General features: G+C 40.3%; 1 protein-coding gene across 2 annotated transcripts in view; it reads left to right on the forward strand.

Annotated features, from left to right (window-relative positions):
- Positions 1 to 23,530, forward strand: part of AUTS2 (AUTS2, activator of transcription and developmental regulator) — a 1,208,871-nt gene that overhangs the window by 1,110,762 nt on the left and 74,579 nt on the right. For both annotated transcript variants that reach the window (XM_008062193.2, XM_021714538.1), the window contains exon 6: positions 3,157 to 3,208. In XM_008062193.2, coding sequence (XP_008060384.1) covers positions 3,157 to 3,208 — 52 coding nt within the window. The remainder of the gene's footprint in view (positions 1 to 3,156; positions 3,209 to 23,530) is intronic.

Genomic DNA, 23,530 nt, shown 5'->3' on the forward strand with positions numbered 1-23,530 from the left:
AGGTCGGGATCCCGGCCCGCACGCGGGGCCGAGGGACCGGAGCGAGCGTGGACCGGGGTCCGCCACGGGGAAAGAACTCGCGCTTAAGTTTCGAGGCGGCTTCCCTTGTTCGAAAGTGCCTCTTCCCGCCCGCGCGGGTGCGGAGGGCGGCCCCGGGGCTGCGTCCAGAGGGAATCGGTGTGGATCTGGGGCTGGGAACGCCAGGCCCACCCGTCTGCAAGGAACGCTTTCTTCGGTGTTCTCTTCTCCGCGCTTCCGCCTGCGACCTTGTTTGACTTATTTAACTTTTCTTTAAACGCCAACTACGGCTTCTAGTAATTCTTTGGTGTGAAGGGGGGGCACAAAAGAACAAAAAACTTTCCCCTTGTGTCAAATAAAAGCAACCAAAAGAGAGCTTTGTTTTTCTGTCCGTTTTAAATTCAGCCACTTCGTGCCCCTGCCCTCCAAAACCGAGCGAGGGGATTAAACGAAATGGCGAGTAAAATCTTCACGTCTGTAGCGACTAAAGGTTAAAGAGGAGCGGAGGAAGAGCTCCACGCCCTGCTGACTCTCGGCTCACTGTTTCCATTAGTCGTGCCTGTGTTCTTGGGGTTTTTTGTTTTTCCTTAAGTCAGGAAAAGGGTCCGGGTAATAGAAGGAAACGCAGACTTTTTTCCCTAAGCAATGAAAATGAATAGTCCTCAAATGTAAGACCCAAGGAGTCCAATAATTTATACAGACGTTTTGAAAGCTTAAGTAGAAGGAAAGTTCACTGAGGAAAAAGCAAAGCATATTCGTGTAGTTTCCGCTTAAGACTTTGGCTAAGAAGCACTGTTCTAACTAAAGGGCAGTGGTGGGCCACAGTTTTAACCACCTGTGTGGGAGGAGGGACCCTGAATCCTTTTAAGATTAGCCAAAGTTCCATTGCAATCGTCGTCTTTTCGGTGTTTTTCTATGGAAGCCTTTCTGAGACATCCCCTTTCCCAGTTTCAAGAGGCATCGTTTTAAGCTTTGTGACATATGTCAGTAAATTAAAGGGCCCAGAAAGCTTTTCTTAGAAGGTATATGCCCAAGCCTCTCTGAATATCCTGTCAAACTTATTTTCTTAATAACTTACAGGTTGGCATCACAATAATCACATCTTCAAGTTTTGTTCAGACATCAGGATCACTTAAGTGTCTATTTGACAATACCGTGTCTAGCCCAGTGAAGCTGACAAAGGTGGCATTCCCAAGAAAGGCAGAACCAAAGGGCATGTTCACCTACAGCTTCTGTCTATTTACTCACACACACTCACCAAGTACAAATAAAAACTTAATCAGGAACCATTTCCCTATCTGGGCTTTTTGCATTTGGTGGCAGTAATCTGTTTTGTGTGTGTACTTTTTTTTCCCCCTTTTGGGCCAATTAGACTCATTTTAATAAGTAATCCCAACATTTTGGGGGGTTATTTCGGTAGGTAAAATGCTTTAATAAACAGATTTCCTTTTTCTTTGTGTCAGCTCAAGTTTATTTTTTAGTCATGAATTTTATATAGCCATTCCAAGAGAATTCCAAGCCATTCGAAAAGATACTTTTTCATTGAAAGATAGTAAAATATTCATATCACTTAAGTTTTTAGCAGGGAAACTCACATTCCTAGAAATCTCACTATTTCAATCTAACAACAGCATGTAATTTTGGGCTTTATTGCTCAATATTCTTGATCTGTTTTAGGTATAACTTGTTTCTCCCCCATGCAACACTTTTTTGGCAGTTTATTTTTATGAAAAGCTCCTATTGTAGCTAGTTTAATTTTGTTTAAGATGTCAGGAAGGCCCTAAGTGTATTTTTTGTTGTTCCTGCAAAATAGTAGGGGAAAAAAAAATATAGGATTTATTTTGAACTGTGTATGTATAAATGTATGCAGTTCAGTACTTGTTCTGCACATACATCCATTTTTTTTCCTTGATGCGTTAATCTTCTGAACTACCCCTACAGAAGGAAGATTAGGATCAAAATAAAGGGGAAAATAGTCATAATTAAAATACTGTTTTTCTATATCATTTTGAAAACTAAAGCATGTCCCCCAAATGTACATAGGAATATTTCATTTTTGTGAATATAACATGGAAAAACTAAATTGAATATCTTCTTTGTCCCCAAAAGCCAACCCCAGAGTTAGAATACACTGTACTTTAGAATTTCTCCTCCTCCATTTCCTATGTTTCCTTTTTCAAATGTATTCATCATTGTATACATTTTCTTTATTAGAATATGCATCTCTATGTCAGTGTGAAAGATAGTGATTTCTCACAAGGATTATGTAGCAAAAACAGCATAAATATAGCTTGGCCATTATAACTTTAAATGCAGATGTATCTCACATTATATAGTGGGGATGCTTCATTTTTTTAAGTTCTAGGAATATTCAGTGCTGCTGAAACATTACGGCATTTTCCTTCAAACCAAACTTAATGTTTGTTTTCCAGAACATTAGTATGTTATTTAAATTAGCTTTAGTCTTGCTGTTTAAACAGGATTATTTCACTTTCCTCACGTCACTGTAATAATTAGCAGGCATGATCTCTAGAAAATGGAAGGGAAATAATTGCTGGTGACATGCGTAGTGCTCGGGTTTTTGGGCAGGTCGGCTTGCATTTCTTTAAACATCAAGGTTACTGTAAGGGACAGGGATCTTGGGGTTATCCGATGAATCTTTTAAAAAAATTAATTTCTTGGCGTGCTGGTTGACACTTTTTAGTAAGAAAAAGCTTAGTATTAAATAATAGGCATTTCTGATTTGTGAAAGAAAATTGAAAAATAGGCATGTCTACAAATACTGTGAAAAAAATACCATTTCCAAAATAACGATCTGTCAACGAAATTGCAAAATCATTATGTGAAAGAGCTGAATTGCTTTGTGTATCATCTCATAGAAATATGTTTTCCACAGATAATGTGTCTAATAAGGACACATTTTTAAAATCAGATTTTTACCCCCAGCAAATAACTGCACTGCAGGTCTCTCTCAAGCAGTCGACTAGCACCACCTTATGGATGATTTGGGGAAATTGCTTCTTTTCCTATTAGGCTATTCTAAAATGTAGTAGGTTGATTTAAAATAATAGTAATGATGATGATGATGACAATACTAATGACAATAATAATGCTTTTTTCCCCTTTCTTGTTTTTCAGGGATCAGATGCCAGCTCTGAAAAACTCTTCAACACTGTTATTGTAAATAAAGGTAAATCTCTTTCATTCTTCTGAGTAATGGCTTATTTTTACATTAGTTTCATTGTCATTTCCTAGGAAGAAAGAAAAAAACAGCAATGTGGCTTTTCTCTCATTCTGGAGCTCCTGTTTATGTTTTGTGTTTTTGCTTGAGACAGGACCTGCATGCTTTTTTGATGCATTAAAAAACAGTTTGTTTTCAAAGAATACATCGACTCCTTATTTTAATTGATTTGACTAATTACAACAATCCATGTCGTTTTAATTTAATGTAGGAGCTGTACTAGGGAAGAACAGTTCTCAAGATGCCTTAACTTTATTGTTACTTAACTACCCAGCAGTAGGAGAAATATAAATAGTCGAAGTGTACTACAGACTGTAATAACCAGTCGATGTTTAGTATTCACAGTATTACGGTCATAAACCAAGCCTTACTCTGCTGTGGGCTTTCTGAAAAGTTAATAAATGAACAAGAGGGCAGAATTTAAATATGTGCTATCCCATTAATTTCTTCCAAATCACAATCTAGAGTAAGGGAGGCTAATGATACAGCAGTACATTAGGGGAAGCCTTATCTTAAATCATTGCCAATAGGTTTCTGGGCATTTGTAGCAGTATGTTGGAAATAATGAGATTTAGGGGAGTCTGTAATCACTGTCTTTGAAAGGTATATGATCTGAAAAGTATAAACTATTTCATCTTTCCCTTTCCACTGTAGAGCCTGATTTGGGATGGCACGATAACTGCAAATTAAAGATGTGCGTTCTATGATCATCTCTTTCTGTGTTACATTGATGACACTTTGTAGCCCTTGAACAGACTTGGGGCTTCACAGAATGAAATATGAGACCATTTCAGCATTCTTTAGTTGCCTTGGTTAGCATTTTTGCTAGCTGGTTAGTAAGACATTTCCAAGAGCAGTTATTTTGAGCTCCCAGATTATTTTGGAATTTGAACCAACTGCAATTTTAAATAGTACATTATGTTTAAAGTTCCCTTGAGGTGTATGTGCTTATGTGATAGCTGTTACTTTCAGAATTACTGTCATATTGAATTTTATCTTTCTTTATTGCATAATGGAGTATTCCAGTTTTATATTTCATCATATTTTTTGATGGACTGAAAGTTTGTGTAAATTTGTTATCTATAATACTAAAAGCCCAATAAAAGAAGGTGTGTGCAATTCATAGCTTACAACGCTCCTGTGTAAAAATGCATAATTGTATACTGCTTGGTATATCCTTGTGAGAAAGCAGGAGGATGATGGGAAAGGGAGGTGGAGGTGACCAAAAGTGAGACTTCTGTGTTTCTGTGACCCCCCCCCCCCGCCAGGACCTTCTGCTACATGTGACTGTGTCTGTCGTCTGCTAATTTGCTGTAAAAAGTTTGGAATGTATTTCCCTTCCTGGGATCAACACTAGAATGAAAGTTGGCTCTGCGACCTGCGTTCTGGCCACCACTGCCCTGAAAGACTGTCTTCAGGGCGGATGAAGCGTGATTGATGACCAGCAGCTCCCCTCTGCCTCTTCCCTCTTGCTGCTTTCCCCCTTCTTTCCCCTTTCCAATCAAACGTTTCCCACATTCTTATTTTTGTTTACTTACAGAGTGTGATTTGTGGCATCTATTTGGTTGTGAATAGTCATCCCCCTGACAGGGTGCCTTTCTTCCGAGCTGCTTTTCTGGGGGTGATTTAGTTGCCTTGAAAGGATTAAGGTTTCTTTGTGTACACTAAAATCAACATAGGCTTTTTCTAAGCTTTGCTTGGGAAACCATACACAAATAAGCATTTTAGTTGATGGCAGATTATTCCTTTGCCCCTTATTTCCATCAAAATAGCCTTTCTTTTCTCCTCCATAGTTTCCCCTTAATGCCTTATGCTAATTCCTGTTGGTAACATGAATGACAAGAGACGGAATCAGTGCAAATCCAGGTGCTGCAAAGTAGACTGACTGGTATCCAGCACCCCCTTCCTCCCTGGAGAGAAAGAGATTAAGGGGGGCAAGGAGGAGGAAAGCATCAGGGACAGTTTTGTTAAGGGGATTAGTATTCAAACTGCTAAATATCAGGAAAACAACTTCAAAAAGGGATTCTTTGTGTAGCGATAATGTCAATAATTGCTTCAAGACAGGTGCAGAGAGTCTCGTTATGTGCTTGTGGTTTTTGGTCTGTTTTTACTCCGGGTAGTGGCAATGTTTACTGGATGGATGGTTGACAAGGCCTTCAAGGAACTGTCAGCTTCATACACATCAAGTTCAAGTTCCCCTGCAAAGCGGCCTGTCTGAAAGTCAGGTCTCCTGTCTTTGTCCAGTATCTTTAGCCAAGAGCAATAAAAAGCATTGTAAGAAAGGGCAAATTTACACCAGGTAACAAACACTACTGGGAAAATCTTCAAAGCCTTAGCTTATTGAACAGTCTAACAAGTGTGCAGGGGAGCTGACACGTGTATCTCTCCACCTCCAGATGTTTAAAGCTACATATCACCTCTCCCTCTCAGGAGTCTGGCAGTATTCTGGCCTTAGAGAAGCGTGGCTTTAAGCTGCTGGTGAGATTATGCTGCTGAGCCTGGTGGCGGGCAGATTTGGTCCATAAAATTTCACTGTGGGAGGGCAGTGCTAATCTCACAAGCTGATTGTGGTGGGGGGTTGGGGGGGTGCAGCTTTGATGTTGGGCTGCACAGTATGGAGATGAAGCTCCAGGCAAAAGCAGCAGGGGCCGTGGCTCAAGGCCCATCAGTCGGCTTGTGAGCGTGAATAAGTCATTTAGCCTCTTTAGGTCAGAATTCTCAATCATAACAAACCTATTCCAAGGCCAACCATCTCTGGTAGGGATAACACAATTAATCGGGAAGGGACAGGGGTTAAAACAGGGTGGGTACAATTAGTGTACTTTATATTACTTTTGACTGTTGATTTTATTTCTATTTTCCCGGTGTTGTAGAGTCCATTCAGTTTAATAGAGAGCTTGTAAGATTTTAGATTTTTGTATTTCGGTGTTTTGAATGGTCGCTTTCTTCTGATGCCTCTTATTTCCTGTTTTAAAACAAGTTCATCAGACAGCACGTGCTTGCATGTACATACAACATGCCCAATGAGAACTGAGCATTTTAAAGGAGGTGTGTAGTTGAGCAAGGCTTAACGTTGTAGACGTTAAAAAAAAAATAGTTTAACTTTAATCAAGGTCATGGTTGCCTTATTTAATCTTTATGTGTTTAGATGTTTACAGGATGTTCATGTGAATTTTATGAATCCTTCTGTCTTTGTGACTCAACCATCTGCCAAAGAAAAAATTGATTTTCCTAGTGAGACAGAGACACACAGAGAGATGAACTAACTTATTGTCCCTATTTATTTGGTTGAACTGCTGTAGGAACAACAGGATCTGTACTCCAAATTCTGGGTATTTATCCATAAAAGGAACTTTTTAGTGAATTCAATATTACCCTTTCTTACCTCCTTCTTGGCGTTGCTGCCATTTTGATGGGTAGACAAAAGTACAGGAAATGAGTGCTTCTTTGCACACAATTATCCTGCCAAGACAATCTTTACTGAAACTCTCAGATTGCCCCAAAGCAGAGGTACTTGAGGAGGAAAGAAAAGAAGGGAAGACCTGTCTGGGAGGAAGGAGAACAATAGTCAGATGTCAGATGTTCTGTGGAACTTTCTGTTTACACATCAGCCCTAGTTCAAGGAAATAGCAAAAGCTCTGAATTGCTGCCCCTTCTTGCCTCAGAGCCCACTTTTCTAGAATTTATCCTGCAACCAAGGCAAGTTATAGATAGATCCTGAGAGGGGCCAGGTGTATTTTACTCCTGACTTTTACCCCTTGTGTTTCCTTACCTTTGTCTAAAATTACAAAGCTGGGCCCTGAGTGTTGTGTCAGAGAGCTGTGCCTAGTTGAATGGACATCTCTGAGGGGCTGGAGTTGAGAGGTTAATGCAGGTAGGAATGAGCCCCCTCGTTCTGCTCCCCCCTGCTATGAGCACCCGGTGTCTATTGAAATGTGAATGACAACAGAGCAACTGCCCAGCCTCCTAGGCAGGACCCTACTTCACCTCCATGAGATCAGCCCTGAGGAATTCTAATGCACGCCTGCCATGATGGAACCAGATGGAATGCTCGGGCCACCTTGAGCTCTTTCTGACCAGGACTGTTTTCTGTCTTCCAGCCCTACCAGGCCTACTAGTAACACACCCATCCTCTTCTTTAGGTTGATACTTTACTGAGGATTTTCAGTGGGACACAGATGAGGTTGGAGCCTTTCAGTTAGTGGGCCTTTGGGTATTTTTGGTAGTATGGTTTTCCCAGCATTGTGGAAAGAAGACCTGGTTTAAAAATTGCCTGAGATCTGAGGAGATGAGAAACAAATTATCCAGAGATTCTGCAGGTTTAGTAATCAGCTACCTAATACATTCTTTACTGATGACGAGATCACCTTATTCTTTAGGTTTAGGCATGCAGAAACCCCTTGGTTTGGTAACAAAAAGGCAAGAGGAGTTATATTATCTCCAAGACCACTTCTGGCTTTTAAGGAAAGCCCCTTCCCTAAACTAATGCTGTTGTCTGTAGCTTTCTTATGAAAAAAAAATTTGGTTTAGAGTTTGAAATCCCTCTATACTGAACATATGGAGACCATTTTACAATTCCGTGTAGTGTCTCAGGTTTAGTTGTAAAGAGGACATGATGTAAAGCACGTTCCTAATGTGCACAAAAGTACACTGCACCAGTTTCAGCCTCTGTAAATTAGTTGTGTATTTGTCATGTCTTAAATCCCACATAACAGAAAATTGGACTATCACGCATTTATTTTTCTCCCTCTGGATCTTTTTTGTACTATTTCAGAGCATTTTCCCGAGTTTTTAGGAGATAGACATGTCTGGAGCATTAACGGGTATTGAAGGGTAATTGGTGCTTGATGTGAGACAAAGGCGTTATGAGTAGTTCAGTTCCTCCTCCTACCCCAAACTGCAAATAGCAAGCAATCAGCTCCTTTTGTTATGGAAATTGACCTTCCTATGGAAGCCTACTCTTACATACAGAATTTGTTGTATAGAATTCTTTCTTGAGAATTCTTGGAAACAGATGTCTTGTACTGTTAGTGTGAAACCACCAGCAAGGGCCTAAAAATATTCCATGTTGTGCAAAAGTGTTTCCCTCCAGATATTTCCCAATGGCTTCTATCTGGTCTATTGATGAACTTGTGGATGCATGCAGTGGGGAATCCTGCGTAAAACATTGGATCCAATCACTAGAGTTTCCATGAAGTGGGTGGAAGATGTTCCAAGCATTCAAAGCGATCTTGATGGTGTCTTTGGGGTAGAACTTTAACAGTGCCCCCACTTTCCATCCTGAGTGCCCCTGTGACCCACTGGGAACAGATTGCAGTGTAATAGATTCCTTTCGTTTAGTCAGGTGTTCAAGCATCAGTGTTTACTTTTGAGCCCACTGGAAAGCCCTTGGCTTACTATATTGGGTACTTACTGCTCTCCTCTGAAAGAATTTTCTCTGTACTTGGCACTATTTGTTTAAAAAAAAAAAAAAAAGCTTGAATGTTCATGAGCATCTCTTCAATTCATTCATATTTAGTGTTTTTTGTTGTTGTTGTTGTTGTTGTTGTTTTTAGCCAGTAATGTAGTACTGTAGTATTTGGCTGTTTCAGAAAGTAATTCACATTCATAATGGACAATTGAAATTTTATAATATCAGATTTGTTCTCGATAGTCTAATGAGAACAGTTCAATGACAAAGGGCCTCTTCCCTGTTAACACTTTCAAGTATAAGGGGTCAACCCCAGACAGGAAGGTTCCTGCTTGGAGGAAGCCTGTGGCCAGCCCATAGCCTCTGCATGATTTCTGGCTTCTGACAACTGCAGGAAAATGTTATTTTCTCTGAAAATGTATGTTTATTTAACTAGGTTTCTTTTTGCTTCACAATCTGGATTCCATTCAGTCAGTTACCACTCCAATTAACTAACAATTATTTAACATTAACAGTAATTACAGACGCCAGTTAAGCGCCTACAGATGTCAACTGTTAGCTTTGTACCTAATCACTCAATGAAATGGAGAAAGTTCAACAAACATCAATTAGCCAAGCAATTAGTATGAGTTAGGAAAGAGCATGTTATCATGTGTGAGCTGATTCAATTTATTTTATTTTGGCAGTAAAACACACACAGGCAGGCAGCAATAAGTTCCTCAGATAAGATAAAACTCTATTGTTTTGCGGCTTACATAAGAATTCTTCCTTTTTCTGTGCCTAAGTCAAATATACTCTTGCCTGGAATCTATTTAACAAACAAAGTTCGTCTCAATTACTCAGAAGGCCCAGCAGTGCTCAGTCTTAGGAAGCACCTTTGGTGAATTATGAATCCCATGAAATGTATAAGGAAACCGTATAAGGAAATGCCAGAAAACTTCAGTGGTGAAAATGATTGATTCCTACTTGAGTGATCTGCCCTGTGCATTTCGGATTTTTACCGGATTATATTTGAACCTGTGGTGAAACGAGTGCAACAGTTTTTATTAATTTCATGGCGCCTGAACTTTTGCTCAGCTGTCTTTCATTTAGCCTGGAGCTAGCATCAAAGTATTTTACCTACTTGCCTAGTCTGTGCTTTTAAAAAGTAGAAACAGCTGTCGCTTGAAGATCCATTTCAAGGCAATTTCAGAATCTCTGAATTCAGAGGTTCTGCACTACTCCCTTATTCCCCCTTCTGCCTCCCTTAACCCATGGACTTTTGTCATTAGCTGAGCTTGCCTGAACTTATTGCGAGAGTGTGTTCTAAGGCCTGATTAGATAAAGTGGCCCACAAATTGGTATTTGAAGAGTCATTTGACATCCAATTGGAAAGCTGGCCATAGGAGGCATGCCTGTGGTCCTCCTAGAAATTTCTTACCAACCCCTGAAGCCTATGGATAGGTGAAGAAAAAGCCAACCTCTTGGGTGCTCTGTCAGGTTTCTATGGGTCTTATGTGCAGAATTTTCCATTTGAACAAACCTCTCAACAAGAACTGAATCTAAAATTTGAGAAAGAAATATTCTGCCACTGGTATGGCTTCAGGTGAAGAGCCACTGTGTTCCATGTGCATTTGTATCGTAAAGGATTTACTAGTATACAGCACTATACCTATATATGCCGGACCTTGAGAGAAGTCCTGTCTCTTCTACATCATTCCATGGGGTCTCTGTTGCTCTGCTTTTCCATATATTGCTGCAGTAACAAAATATCTTGGGGGCTTAAAGCAACAAAAATCTTATATTAGGTGTCAGCTGTAGATCAGTGGCAGCTCTTCTTGTCTTCATTTTGTGACCCAGGCCAAGGGAGCAGTCGACATCATAGTAATTCTTTTTTTTTTTGAGTTGAAGTCTCACTGTCACGTAGGCTGGTGTACACTATTGGCATGCTCACAGCCACCGCAGCCTCAACCTGGTGGGGGCTCAGATGATCCTTCCGCTTCAGCCTTCCAAGTAGCCAGAACTACAGATGTGCACCTCCACACCTGGCTAATTTTTTTTATTTATTACAGAGATGAAACTTTGCTATGTTGCCCAGGCTGGTCTCGAACCCTTGGGTTCAGGCAATCCTCTCACCTTCCAAAGTGCTGGGATTACAGGTGTGAGCCACTGCACCCCCAGTTACACATGGTAATTTTTCTGACAAAGGGAAAAGAGCTTGGATGGGGCATGTGGCATTTCCAACCATCTCATTGGTCAGAGCAAGTCACATGATGAAACCTACAGCAATGGCGTGGGAAATAAACTCCCACAGGGAGGTAGCACAAGAGAGGAGGGATCCACAGGGAATGGGCCTTGGAAAGAAGGGAAAACAAACACTATACAAGTGATGCAATCAGCCACGGGCCTATTCCATAAAAGTCTGACAAATCAGAAACTATTGCTTATTGTGTTAAGGCAAATGGCATAGGGGTGGTTTTCATAGCCTTGGTGATAAAATTTGTTAGAGACCTGTTTCACTAATAGCCATTTGCTTGGAGTTTATATTAAGTTAGAGCTGGTAAGTCCTCAAGAAATTAATTACTCCCTTATTTACCTGGTTAAGCTTATTGCTGGCTTTGAAGGACTAATGGAAAGCTGCTCTAGAATGTAGAAATGACTTTCATCATGTGCAAAGAATAATTGTTAGGCCAGCCAGATGTGTAGGTTCTGCATAATTAATCTGAGGAAGTATGATCATCACAAACCTTTACTGCAAAGAAGTATGCATTGGAGTGATTACTCTGAACATGGGTTTAGGACTTGAGATTCACATACTGTTTTGAATCCCATCTCCATCATCTACTAGCTGTGGAATTTGAGGCTACTTAAATCACCGTAGCACTAGTTTTTTTCTTCTGTAAAACAGTAATAATCAAGCCCATCTCATAGAGTTGCTGTGAGGATTAAATGAGATAATATATATAAATGCCTAGTGTACCTTTTATCATATTTGAATCTAATTATATACTGAGCTAAGTATTTTACGAATATTATATCATCTAATCTTTATAGCAACTCTTATTTAGAAAATAATGTAGAAATAGCATTTCCATCTTTATAGGTAAGGAAACTAGGCTGGGCACGGTGACTAATGCTATAATCCCGCACTTTGAGAGGCCAAGGTGAGAGGACTGCCTGAGTCCACGGGTTCAAGACCAGCCTGGACAACTTGATGAGACCTTATCTCTACAATAAACCAAAATATTAGCCAGGTGTGGTGGTGTGTGCCTGTAGTTCCAGTTACTTGAAAGGCTGAGGCAGAAGGATCACCTGAGTCCAGCAGGTCGAAGCTGCGGTGGCCAGGAGTGTGTCACTGCCCTCCAGCCTAAGCAACAAAGTGAGACTCCAACTCAAAAAAAAAAAAATCTAGATAAGGAAACTGAAGTTAAACATGAGTAGCTAGCATTTACTGAGAACTTGTTTTTGCCAATTATCCTAAGCATTTTATGTGTAATTTACTCCTTGTTTTTTAAATGAGAAAACGGAGGCTTAGAGATTAAGTAATTTGCCCAAGGTCACGCAGCGAGTAGGTGGTGGAACTAGGCCCAGCTGACTTTAGGGTATATACTCATAACCACTGTATTGTGCCAGGCCCTGGGGGTATGGCAAAGAATAAAGAAAGAAAATCCCTGCCCTCACTAAGGGGAACACAAACAGGATGGTAAATACTAGGACTTGGGGAAACTGGGTGCTGTGGAAGGACACTGTCAAGGACTCTCAACCCAGACAAGGGCCTCCCCAAGCCTTTTTCTCTCACACGTTCCCCAGGTAACCTAAAGTCCTGGAGGTTCTCATCCAGGTCTCTGCCAGATTGTCTGTTGTTTTCTGTCAGGTGTGGCCAAATTGCCATGCTGACTGCCTGGTGGCAGGCTCAGCTTAAGACATCTCTAGTTTCCTCATTCTCCATGCCCATTTCTGTGCTTATAAGTGAACTGGTCTTTTCAGCCAGATTTTATTACAAATAATTTAAGAATTTCAAGCAGGGTCGTTTCCCTAGCAACCAATGACATAAGCACAAGGCCCAAATCTGCACTGAGGGGGATACTGTTAATAGGGAGTGGTGTTCTGTGGGTGCTCCAATCTGCTTTCCTGACCCTCGTAAACCTTGTCTTATAAAGGAGGAGGTTGAGAGCACATCATTGCTTTTCTGAGAGTCTTTTTGAAGAGGGAAATGTCTCAAGTGTGCCCGTTAATAGACTGATGTGGGAGGCAGTTATATTTGGATGCCTTTAAAAGCCACTTGGAAAACATTTTTTCCCTCTTATCTATCACCTTTCACATCTCTCAGCAGAGTAACACTAAAACCTAATTTTAGCCAAGATTACATCATTTTCTCATTATCTGTTTATAGCCAAGAAAGGTTTTCCATAGTAAAGCTCCTTTCCCTGAAAACCCAACTCCTCCACTAGACCTCTTAGGCATCTGTTATCTGTATTCAAAAACTTTATCCATAAACTTTGGTTCGATGAAGAGTCTTCTTCTGAAATCAGATTTGTCAGTTGCTAAATAAATGATATCAGTGGTTATTCCATGTATTCCTTGAGTTGGCTTAAAGTAGAAGCTATATTGAAATTAATGTATTTCACTCAATACATATTATTGAGCACCCACCATGTAACAGACTTGGAGATCATGACAGTGAACAAATAGCAAGCATAAGGCCAGAATAGTAAAAGAGTTTAAACATATTTTAAAATTTAAAAAAGAGACTTTTAAAGTAGTATAATGGCAAAGAAGTCACTATTTTTGTTTATGGCCAAAAGACTTTCTTAGGAGGAAAAACTCATGTAAGGTAAACCCTGAAAGATCAGCAAACCAGAAATAGACCAGCCCTCAGACTGCAGAATTATGACATCCATTTAGAGAACCACAAAATTTGCCAAATTGTGCTTACTGTAGACTGAAACCTACCTCTTTGTGTTTCCTATTTTAGAAATCAATACCATTATTAAATTAGTTGAGCTATTGCAAAGATTTTTGGCAGCACTATAACAAATATTGCTTATCAATAGTCTTTTTCATGTTACTTTTGTTAGATTTTGTTGCTTAAATTCTTGCCATGTTGGCATACACAAGGAGGTGGCAGGATAGGGGACTCGGGCTCAAGTCTGAGCAACCTCAAGCAAATCTTACTTGGTTTTCTAATTGATAATATGAGAAAGTGGGATGGACTCCAAGACTCCTTTCTAGGTCGAAAGGCTGCGATTTCCTTTAGAATGTCTAGAATGCGAGGCCCTCTCAGAACCTGAAGCTTCTTCAGAGGGCACACATTTTCCCTGATAGCTGTGAATGAGGTTGTGAACCCTTGGCATGTGAAAAGGGTGGTACCTTGTTGTAGCCATGACCATGACTTCAGTCCTGAACTTGTGAGAACTTGTGAACAAGAATAAGTCTCTGCTTTTTAGGAGACTGCACCTCGGTAAGAAAGATCTGAGAGATAAGAGAGAGTTGAGCTTTAGAGGCAAAGGAGGTGAGGAGAGTGTCTACAATTTGAATACTGTCTCTTAGGTATTAAGCTATTAACCTCCAGAATAAGAGTAACAATACAGTCCTGTCCTCCTCTGCTGGTCTGCATCTTGGGTGGTGTTAAAAAAGATGTTTTATCTGCTTAGTAAATGTTTCTAAAACCCCACTGTCTATGTAAGTACTTAGGACTCCTTTGTACTTGACTTCTCTAGTGGAATGACTGCCACTTGGACCATTTCCTAGGCGTGGATTGCTGCAGGTGAGAGGAGTGTGGGGGCAGGGGTTAGATACCAGAGAAAGTCCCTGCCTAAGAGCACCCTGGGGCAACTGCCAGGCAGCTTCTTTTTTTATGAGATGACTCATTTTACCACTGAATTGAAATGAGGCTTCGATGGGCCATTCTAGATCATCGAAAGAATGTCACCACCTCCCATCTGTCTTTAGCTGTCAGCAGACTCATACACCAAGCAAATCATTAGAGCTCTGATTCTTCGAGTTTAGCTAGGTCTTCTGGACTGAAGCAATCTTACTTCCTACTTGTCTTTTGCCAGAAAGTGGTAATGATATGGACTTCATTTTTTCAGTACTGTTTGCTATTTGTTGGGTTTTGCTTTATTCACGGTCTTTTATAAAAATTTGTTAGAGAAATGACACAAACTAAAATCATGACTGGATTTAAGGAGGAGCTGAGTTAATTTTATTGTTACCAAGTCCATAGTATGTTATTTAGGAGAATTCCACTTGTCTGGACTGTCTCTTTCTGAAATTGAGAACTACAGAAAGGAAGAACATCACAGATGAGACAGTGAGACCCTTAGAAAACAAATTCCTGGATTTGGAGCACTGTGCTCTAGTGGAATATTATAAACTACATTTCGTGCCTTTGTTTTTTGCAGTTAGCTGTAGGGGCCACATTGCCCTGTATAATGGCCTCCTTGTAAGATGGTAGACATCAAATCAGTTTGAATTCTACTCCCATGGGAAGAAGACATTCCTATCTGAAATAGGGAGCTTGAGTAACTGGTAAAGGAGGGCTCTCCAGTTCCCCTCTGGTCTTGCCTCCCAAAAGTAACTGCCATTTGACCGAATGACCTGGTGCCCCTGTTTGGTCAGGGCCTTGCCCCTCATAGTGTACCTCTAGTCAGGCTGATGCTGGTTTGAGCCTTCTTTCCTTCTCAGGGCCCCCTAGGTTGAGGAAAGACAGCCTTACACCTCTTGCCTCTGTATTAGCTCCAGGACAAACTTGAAAACTGCCTACTCTAAGGGTTTTTTGGCATTTTAAAAGTTAAGGCCGACTTTCTGAGCCCTCTCAGCATCCTGGCAGGTATCTTATCTTATTCAAATATCCTAATTGCTACTGGGGCTTCTCATCATCCTAGCACCTAACTGACAAAATAGACCTTCACCTGAGGGCCTCATTATGCTTCCTGCCTGTGCATCAGGCCAAAAATACCTCCACAATACCTGCTCGACATCCTGGGCTTCCAAATGACAAACAAATAATTGGGTGAAACAAACCCTGGGCGCCAAGCAGCTGCCATCGGTGTCGGAGCACAGAAGGGTCCACGGCAATAACAGTCATAGCGTCGCCTGGTTCATGTCAGAGCAAATCTTTGAACAGTGGGTTGTGCTGACACCAGAGAATGACAGCTTTGGAAATGGCATGCTAGTTACTGCTGCAAGTGAGGACTCTCATGTAGACCATGACAAGCGACTGTCATTTCCATGCAGGTGAACAACTGACATCCTAGAATGGGGAGGGTAGGCGGCAGGCAGGAGGCTGTGTTTGGTGGCAGGTGGGGCCAGATTGTGGAGAGGGGTCCCATGTACCCACGGCCATTTACATTTGTGGCAAAAATTGGACTTAAAACACACACTTTCTTTCCTCATTCTTCTATCCTCCCCTCTGTTATTCCTTCAGAACTCATCTGAGAAAGGGCTGCAGAAAATACAGTGCAGCATGCTTAGAGAGTGTTTGCAATTGAACTCTGCTTGCACCGTATTTCTCTAATGTGTCATGGATTGGGTTTCCCACTCAAAACTTAGTTTTATAGGAAATGGAAAAGGCAAAGTTGCTGATGAGGAACTCACCATTCAAATGGGTTAGATGAAATTCAGGTGCAAAATTTGGTCTAGACCAGTGATTGTCAAAGTCTGGTCTCTAGATTAGCAATATCTGCATCCCCTAAGTAGTTGTTAGATATGCAAAGTCTCCCGCATCAAAACAACATAATCAGAAACTCTGGGAGTGGAGCTCAACATTATGTTTTATCAAGCTTTCCAGGTCTGATGTAGACAACACTGGTCTAGATACAAAGAAGAACATTTTGGCAGTGAGCTTTTTGTAAATGCTTAGATGATCCACAGAATCACTGGGCGAAATCATACTCTACTGAACAGGAAAGAGTTCTATTTATTGCTGGTCATCCTTTTTTTTTTTTTTAAAATATCAGCTTTACCTGATGTGTTCAAAGTGACATTATGCACCTACTGTCGGACTCTGTTGTCCTCTTGGTCATGAGTTTCCAGTGCTTCTACTCTCTCCAGCCTTATGAACAGGTTTACTCAGGCCTACTCAGGGTAGTTGGCAGATGCTAAACCTATGGTTCAGGCTATGCCAATCTGAATGGTGTTTGAAACCATGACCTTGGACCAGCATTATGGTGTCACCAGCTGAACTAACTTGCTCAACTGCTTCTCAAAGACAAACTGTTCTATCTAGTTCCTGGTTGGCAGATGCTGTGTCACAAATGCCAGCTGCCATCTGTATAAAGGGTTAGCACAACACAAAACACACACATACTGGACAAACGTGCCATGATTACCAGTAACTATTTTGTAAACAAAGCACTGTGTAAATTCTTTATTAAACTGTACTATCTCAGATTGTAGAGTAATTGATAGCAAAGTTTTGAAGTCTTTTTCCATTCCATATGAAATAGTATAAGGTTTTAAGGCAATATGATTACATGTAAGTTGCATTTTTCTCCCAAAACGTAACACCCTAAGAAGTTCCAGCAAGTCACCTAAATAGTAAAGCTCTTTTAATTGTCCTTCAAAAAATGGACATCTTCCAAGAGTAGTTGTGCTAAAGTAGTTGTTCTCAAACTTTAACCTGAATTAGAATTATCTCAGGACTATTAAGACACAGATTGTTGGGCCTCACCACTAGATATTTTGGATTCAGTGGGTCTGGGGTAAGGCTCAGGAACTTGTATTTCTGATAACCAGACGATACTGATGTTTTTGGTCCCTGAGAGCACTTGAAATTCACATGCATTAAATTTGAATAAGGAGTATATGAATTGAGCACTGACATCTTCAGCATCTTACACGTATCATCTTTATATGTAAGATGAAATTTATACACAAAAATGAATTCAATTTTATCACAAATCAGGAGCTTTTTGAAAAGTGAAAAGTTATTAACCCTAATTAAACATAGAGAACATGGTAATGAACTCCCAGATATATCCATTATCAGTTTCATATTTATCAAGATTTTGACACAATTATTTTTTGGTGCTAAAAAGGCTAGGTGGGGTGATGTTTACATTTATTAATTTATTGCTGAGCTATTTTAAAGCATGTATCAGACATCACGTCATTTCACTGCACACTTCAGCGTGCATCTATAAAAAAGGTCATTTCTTACATAACTACATGCTGTTATTGCACTAACAAAATATACAATAATTCCTCAGTATCATCAGATACTTATCCATGATACCATCCCCCTGATTGTCTCAAAATGTCATTTTACATGATCTGATCTCAACAGGATACAAACAAGGCATGCATATTGCTTTCCTTAAATCTAGAGTGTTCCTCCCTCCCCAGCCTCCCATTCTTTTCAAGTCATTGACTTGTTGTAGAAACCAGGTCAGCTATCCTATAGACTGTCCCACATTCTGGAAGCCCTTGTGGAATCATTTAGCTTGTTCCTCTGTCCCTCATATTTCCAGTAAATGGAAGTTGGCCCAAGAGCTTTAGTTAGATTCAGGTTAGACCTTTTGGCAAGAAAACTTCATAGACATTGCAGTAAGTGTCATGTTGCCTCACATCTGGGAACATAGCGTCTGACTGTCCTGGTTTTAGTGATGTCAAAAGTGCTCAGTAAGTTCAGGTTGTGGCAACCCGATATCTGCACTGTCATGTTTCCCATCAACTTTTCCTCTAATGGTTTCACCTGTTAATGATGCGTGTCTGATCCTATAAGTCATTAGAGATGGCAAAAAGGTGTCTTTTCTGCCATTATTTCACATTTATTGGCTGAAGTTCTTCTGTCCATCAGAACTTTCCATTATCAGCTAGAGTTTTTTGGTTACCCTCAAATATAATAAAGGAAAAGATGAGATAAATACTTAATTTTCTCTTTTTAATCGCGTGTTTTCAGAGCAAGAAGTTACTAGTCTATTGGAAGTTTATTAATATGTCTGTACACTTGCCTTTTTTTTTTATTTCTTACAATAGGTCTAACCCATGCTTTTAATCCATTAAGCCAAGTGCCACATCCTTTAGGAAGCACTCCCACCTTACCAAGGTTTGAACCTTTCTTGTGACACTTCGTGCATCCTGACTGCCTATCTTTACTGAAGTTGTGGATGTCATTTCCCTTTTTCTCTGAATTCTACCCCTCCCCTCCCCATAGTGACCAACAGGGTGCTCTGTGTACAATAGGAGTATAATTAGTGGTTGTTGAACCCAAATGAATTAAAATGTTACATCCTAAAAGTTATTTCAAACCTCAAAATTGAGATTATAACCAGAGAGTCTAAGTTAGTTGATTAAAGAAACTAGGGAAAAGCCTGGATCTTGGTTGATCTAATCAGCTCATTTGACATTATTAGATAATCTGATGATCCCAAATGAGCCTTTTTCAGGAAGGGAATGGGAGGCTGCCCCCCTTTTTTGAGTGCCTAAGTTGCCAGGCATTTTTTCATGCTGTTTTGTTTAATCCTTACAGTAACCTAACCAAGTAGGGCTTTTATATATGAGAAAACTGTGGTTGGCAAGTGACAGAGTTCTTGCCATCTCCTGCTCTTTGCTCTTTCTTTTGTGCCAGCACAGCTTAACAGGGTAAGGGGCTTTGGTTTGGTGAATTTTAAATGCCTCTTGTTGACAACACAGTTTCTCATTCAGCCTGAACTGTTTGTGGTGTATTCAGGGAGAAAATACTGGTGTTGCAGTTCTAGCCTGGGAAAACTTGAGGAGAGGTTCAAAACAGCATAATGGGGAACAGACTTTCAGCATATGTCAGATATATTTGGCCACTTGATTTTATGGAAGATTTAGTTTGATACTGAAACTTAATCTCCCACAAAACTAGATTTATGGAATTGGAAAGGTAAATTTCTGATCAATAAAAATTAAACTGGAAAACTATAAAGGAATTTTAAGTGATAGAGCAGCAATTATGACTGGAATTCTCAGTAGAGTTATTAAAACTTAAATTTTTTTGACTGTAAACTCTGCCACTTTATTTTTAAAAGCACCCTTTGAGGGTGTGTATTGGTTTGTGGCAAAAGAGAAAATGGGTCTCCTGAAGAGTAGGTGAAAGATCACTCATCCCTAGTTAAGCCTTTTATGCCTATTCTTTAGAAAGCCTGATAGGCCCAACCTACCTTAAGTTTTTCTTGATGGCAGATGTACAAGAAATACCTGTTATTTCTCCATGATCTGTAAAGCTTTTTCTTTGGAGAGCATCAAGCCCTCACCCAGCTGTTCCTGAGCTTTGGCTCTATGTGCCAATCAACCTCACGGGCAGTGATACATTTTTTGACAAAGTCTCACTGTGAAGCCACTTTTAATCTTTAAAAATCGCTACACTGTGGGTTTTGAGCCTTGAAAAGGAATTATTGTAAAAGCACCCTCACCACTAGTCACTCGCCACCCTGCATATTTTGTTGTACCCAAGTGCCACCTGCCAAGCTCAGTGAAGATCTAGTCAGCACATTTCCTCCATTCCTGCCTCTGGGCTAAAGGAGATTACTGAGCTGGTGATTCTTGTGTCCTTGTACTCGCCAACCTCAGCTTAACTCCTGAAGCATCTAGAACACTCATCACCCACTGTTCATTCATGCCTTCATTGCCCACTCCCATCTTAGCTCTTCCATATTTTCTGCTCCTTTCACCACCCCTGCCCTGTCCCATCAGATGGCCTTTCTGGGAAAGACTGAGGTCATCTGTGGGGGGAAAGCTTCGGTTTCCTCTTCTGGACTTAGAAGGTCTCTTCCTCTTGCTTGAGAAGAAGCTGCCTTCTTCCCAAAGCAGGTCTCTGTCATTAGCCTGGCTTTTCCATTCTAGCTCACAGTCTCAGACTTGACCCCCTCTGTCAAGTCTTTCCTTTTCTACTGGCTTTTTATTCTTCCAGCCTCTTAAGAGTATCCTTAGCTTTAAAAACAACAGTAACACAAAAATGCAAACAACTGATCTAGCCCTATTGCTTCTTCACTACTTTAAAGAAAGTGTTTTTATATCTTTCCCTCATCTCTTTTTGTATAAAATACTTTGCATATGCATATCTTCTTGGTGATAATTGAGGTGACTATACAACTTACATGCCTGGGCACTTTTGAGAGTGAAATAGATTGTTCTTAAAAATCCCTTTGAGGCAACAAGTCTCACCCTGGACTATCCATACAAACCAGAACAAATGAACACACTAGTAACAATCCAAGTTTTTTCAGTTTGTTAAAGTGCTTCAATCCACTATTTATGGTAGCTACCATGTTTGAGTACTTACTGTGAGCCAAACTTTGTTCTAATTGCTTAGATTAACCCATGGAATTCTCACAGTGCCTTTTTGAGGTAGATGGAATTTTTTTTTTTTTTGAGTTGGAGTCTCACTCTGTCTCCCAGACTGGAGTGCAGTGGCTGCTCCTGGCCACCGCAGGCTTCAACCTGCTGGGCTCCGGCGATCCTTCCATCTCAGCCTTCCAAGTACCTGGAACGACAAGCATGCACTACCACACCTGGCTAATTTTTTTGATTTATTGTAGAGATGAGGTCTCACCAAGTTGCCCAGGTGGGTCTCGAACCCACAGGCTCAGGCAATCCACTCGCTTCAGCCTCCCAAAGATGGTATTATTAACACCATTTTGACTATGAGGAAACTGAGAGAGAAGCTGAACAGGCTGCACAAGGTTTTACACCTAGATAAGTACTTTGTACTCACTTCTAGCTACATCAGCTTCCAGACATCAGCATTCCTATATCCTCTGAGTTGTGACAGAATTATCTGAATCTCTGTTAGATTAAAAAGAATGTATACTGTAAACAAAAGTTATTGCCTTATTGCCTCTTTTTGTTTTGAGTGAGGTGTCACTCTGTCCCCCAGGCTGGGATCATGGCTCACTGCAGCCTTTACTTTCTGGACCTCAAGTAATCCTCCTGCCATAGCTTCCTGAGTAGTTGGGATTACAGACATGTACCACCATGCCCAGCTAACTTTTTTATAGAGACTAGGTCTCCCTATGTTGCTCAAACTACTGGGCTCAAGCAATCCTCCTGCTTCAGTCTCCCAAAGTGCCACCCAGCTAGGAGTATCACCTTCTAAAGCAAGTATTTATTTAGGATTGTGTAGCTATAAAAGGCTCATTAAGAGGAGATAAATACTTAATGATTTTATCAGATAGCAAATGGTGCTGGATTAGAACAAACTGGGATTACCCTATCACTAATATTCTCTAAAACACAATTTTTAAAAAGAAATGGAAAAGTCTAGACTCTAAGCTAGTTATACCTACAAAGCAAAATTCTAGTTTTTTCTGTTGATTTTTCTCATTTCACTATTTTCTTGTTCTAGCGTGGTGTTACTCAATAGCAGGAGTTAGCTTTGTGTCCAAATATTAAGTTGTCGAATTCTTGATCTTCCTAGGAAATGTCTTATAAATATACAGGCATTTTCTTTAAGAGTTCAGGCCTCTACCAAGTCTCTAGCCTGGTTTCCCACTTCTCTGTTTCTTTCCCTGGTCTTTTTTGTTCTCCTTCCCCTATTTAAATATCCTCTCCTGCCAAAATTTGAATTATTACTCCATGGAGTTTATTATTTTGACATATCCAAAGTTAAACTGGAAGTTTTTGTTTTGTTTTGTTGTTTTTTGTTTTTTTAGTGCCTCAAGAATGACAGGGAGATTTATTGGAAGCTAAACTTATTGTTTGCTGTAATATTCACATGCCTCAAGAGTTTAAGGAAGTGGTAAATATTCCTACTGCCTCAGGGAATATAGAGTGTGAACATCAAGTCATTCACCCTGGTCTCAAAGTCAAAAGCATCACCACAGCCAATCTGTAAGAACTATGTAGGGGAGGAAGAAAGTGTCTGTTACTCAGAAGACTGCTTGGGAACTTTAAAACATTCTTTCCTATAGCACAAAGTATCTTTCCTTCTTGTTTCTGCAAAGTGTTTTGGAGAAGAAAGTGGCTGGTAGAGATTTTTTCATTGTCCATATATTTAATGCACACATAGCTCCTTTCAGCCTTGTTTCCCTCTAAAAAGGTGTGTCCTTATCTTGGCCACCATACTTCTTCCATGAGGAGTTCCTTCTCTCTTCCTCTTTCTCAGCAGCCCAAGTTTGTTAATCATCTTCAGAATTACTGGACCTTTATAGCCAGGGAATTCCTTTTAAAGTGGTTTCAGGCACGGCATGGTGGTTCACGCCTGAAATCCTAGAGCTTTGGGAGACTGAGGCAGGAGGATTGCTTGAAGCTGGGAGTTCGAGACCAGTCTAGACAACATAGCAGCCAGACCTCCGTCTCCACAAAAAATATAAAAGTTAGCCAGGTGTGGTGTCACATGCCTGGAGCCACAGCTACTCAGGTGACTGAGGCAGGAGGATCACTTGAGCCCAGGAGTTTGAGGCTGTGGTGAGCTATACTACCGCACTCTAGCCTTGGCAATAGAGCAAAACTCTGTCTCTAACATAAAACTCAAACAAGGAGTTTTTCTGAGGTAACATGCAAATACAAATGGAAACAGACCTCTGGAATCTCCTTGCATCCATAAATCTGGAAGATTTCAGTTGAAAATGGAAACCAATTACTCTTTTCAATTTCAGAGATTTTTAAAACATTGAGTTCTTTAATAAGAATAATAATAACAACAATAATAATAACACCATTTGCTGAGTCCCAGATATATACTAACTGCTTTGCTGGGCTCTTGATATACATTCTCTCTAATGGGTACAAAGTCATGCAAAACTGATATTGTTATTACTTTATAGAGAGATTCAGGGAGGTGATGTGCCAGAGGCCACATGACTGACATATGTAGGAGCCTGAATTTCATTCATGTATCCATCCAAACACTGATCAGGTATTTGAGTGCCTACTTGTGCCAGATATTGTGCTAGGGATATTGGACACTAAAA

Source organism: Carlito syrichta, unplaced genomic scaffold (genome assembly GCF_000164805.1).
Source record: "Carlito syrichta isolate Samal-C Ts95f unplaced genomic scaffold, Tarsius_syrichta-2.0.1 Scaffold305661, whole genome shotgun sequence".
In the NCBI taxonomy this organism is placed as follows: domain Eukaryota; kingdom Metazoa; phylum Chordata; class Mammalia; order Primates; family Tarsiidae; genus Carlito; species Carlito syrichta.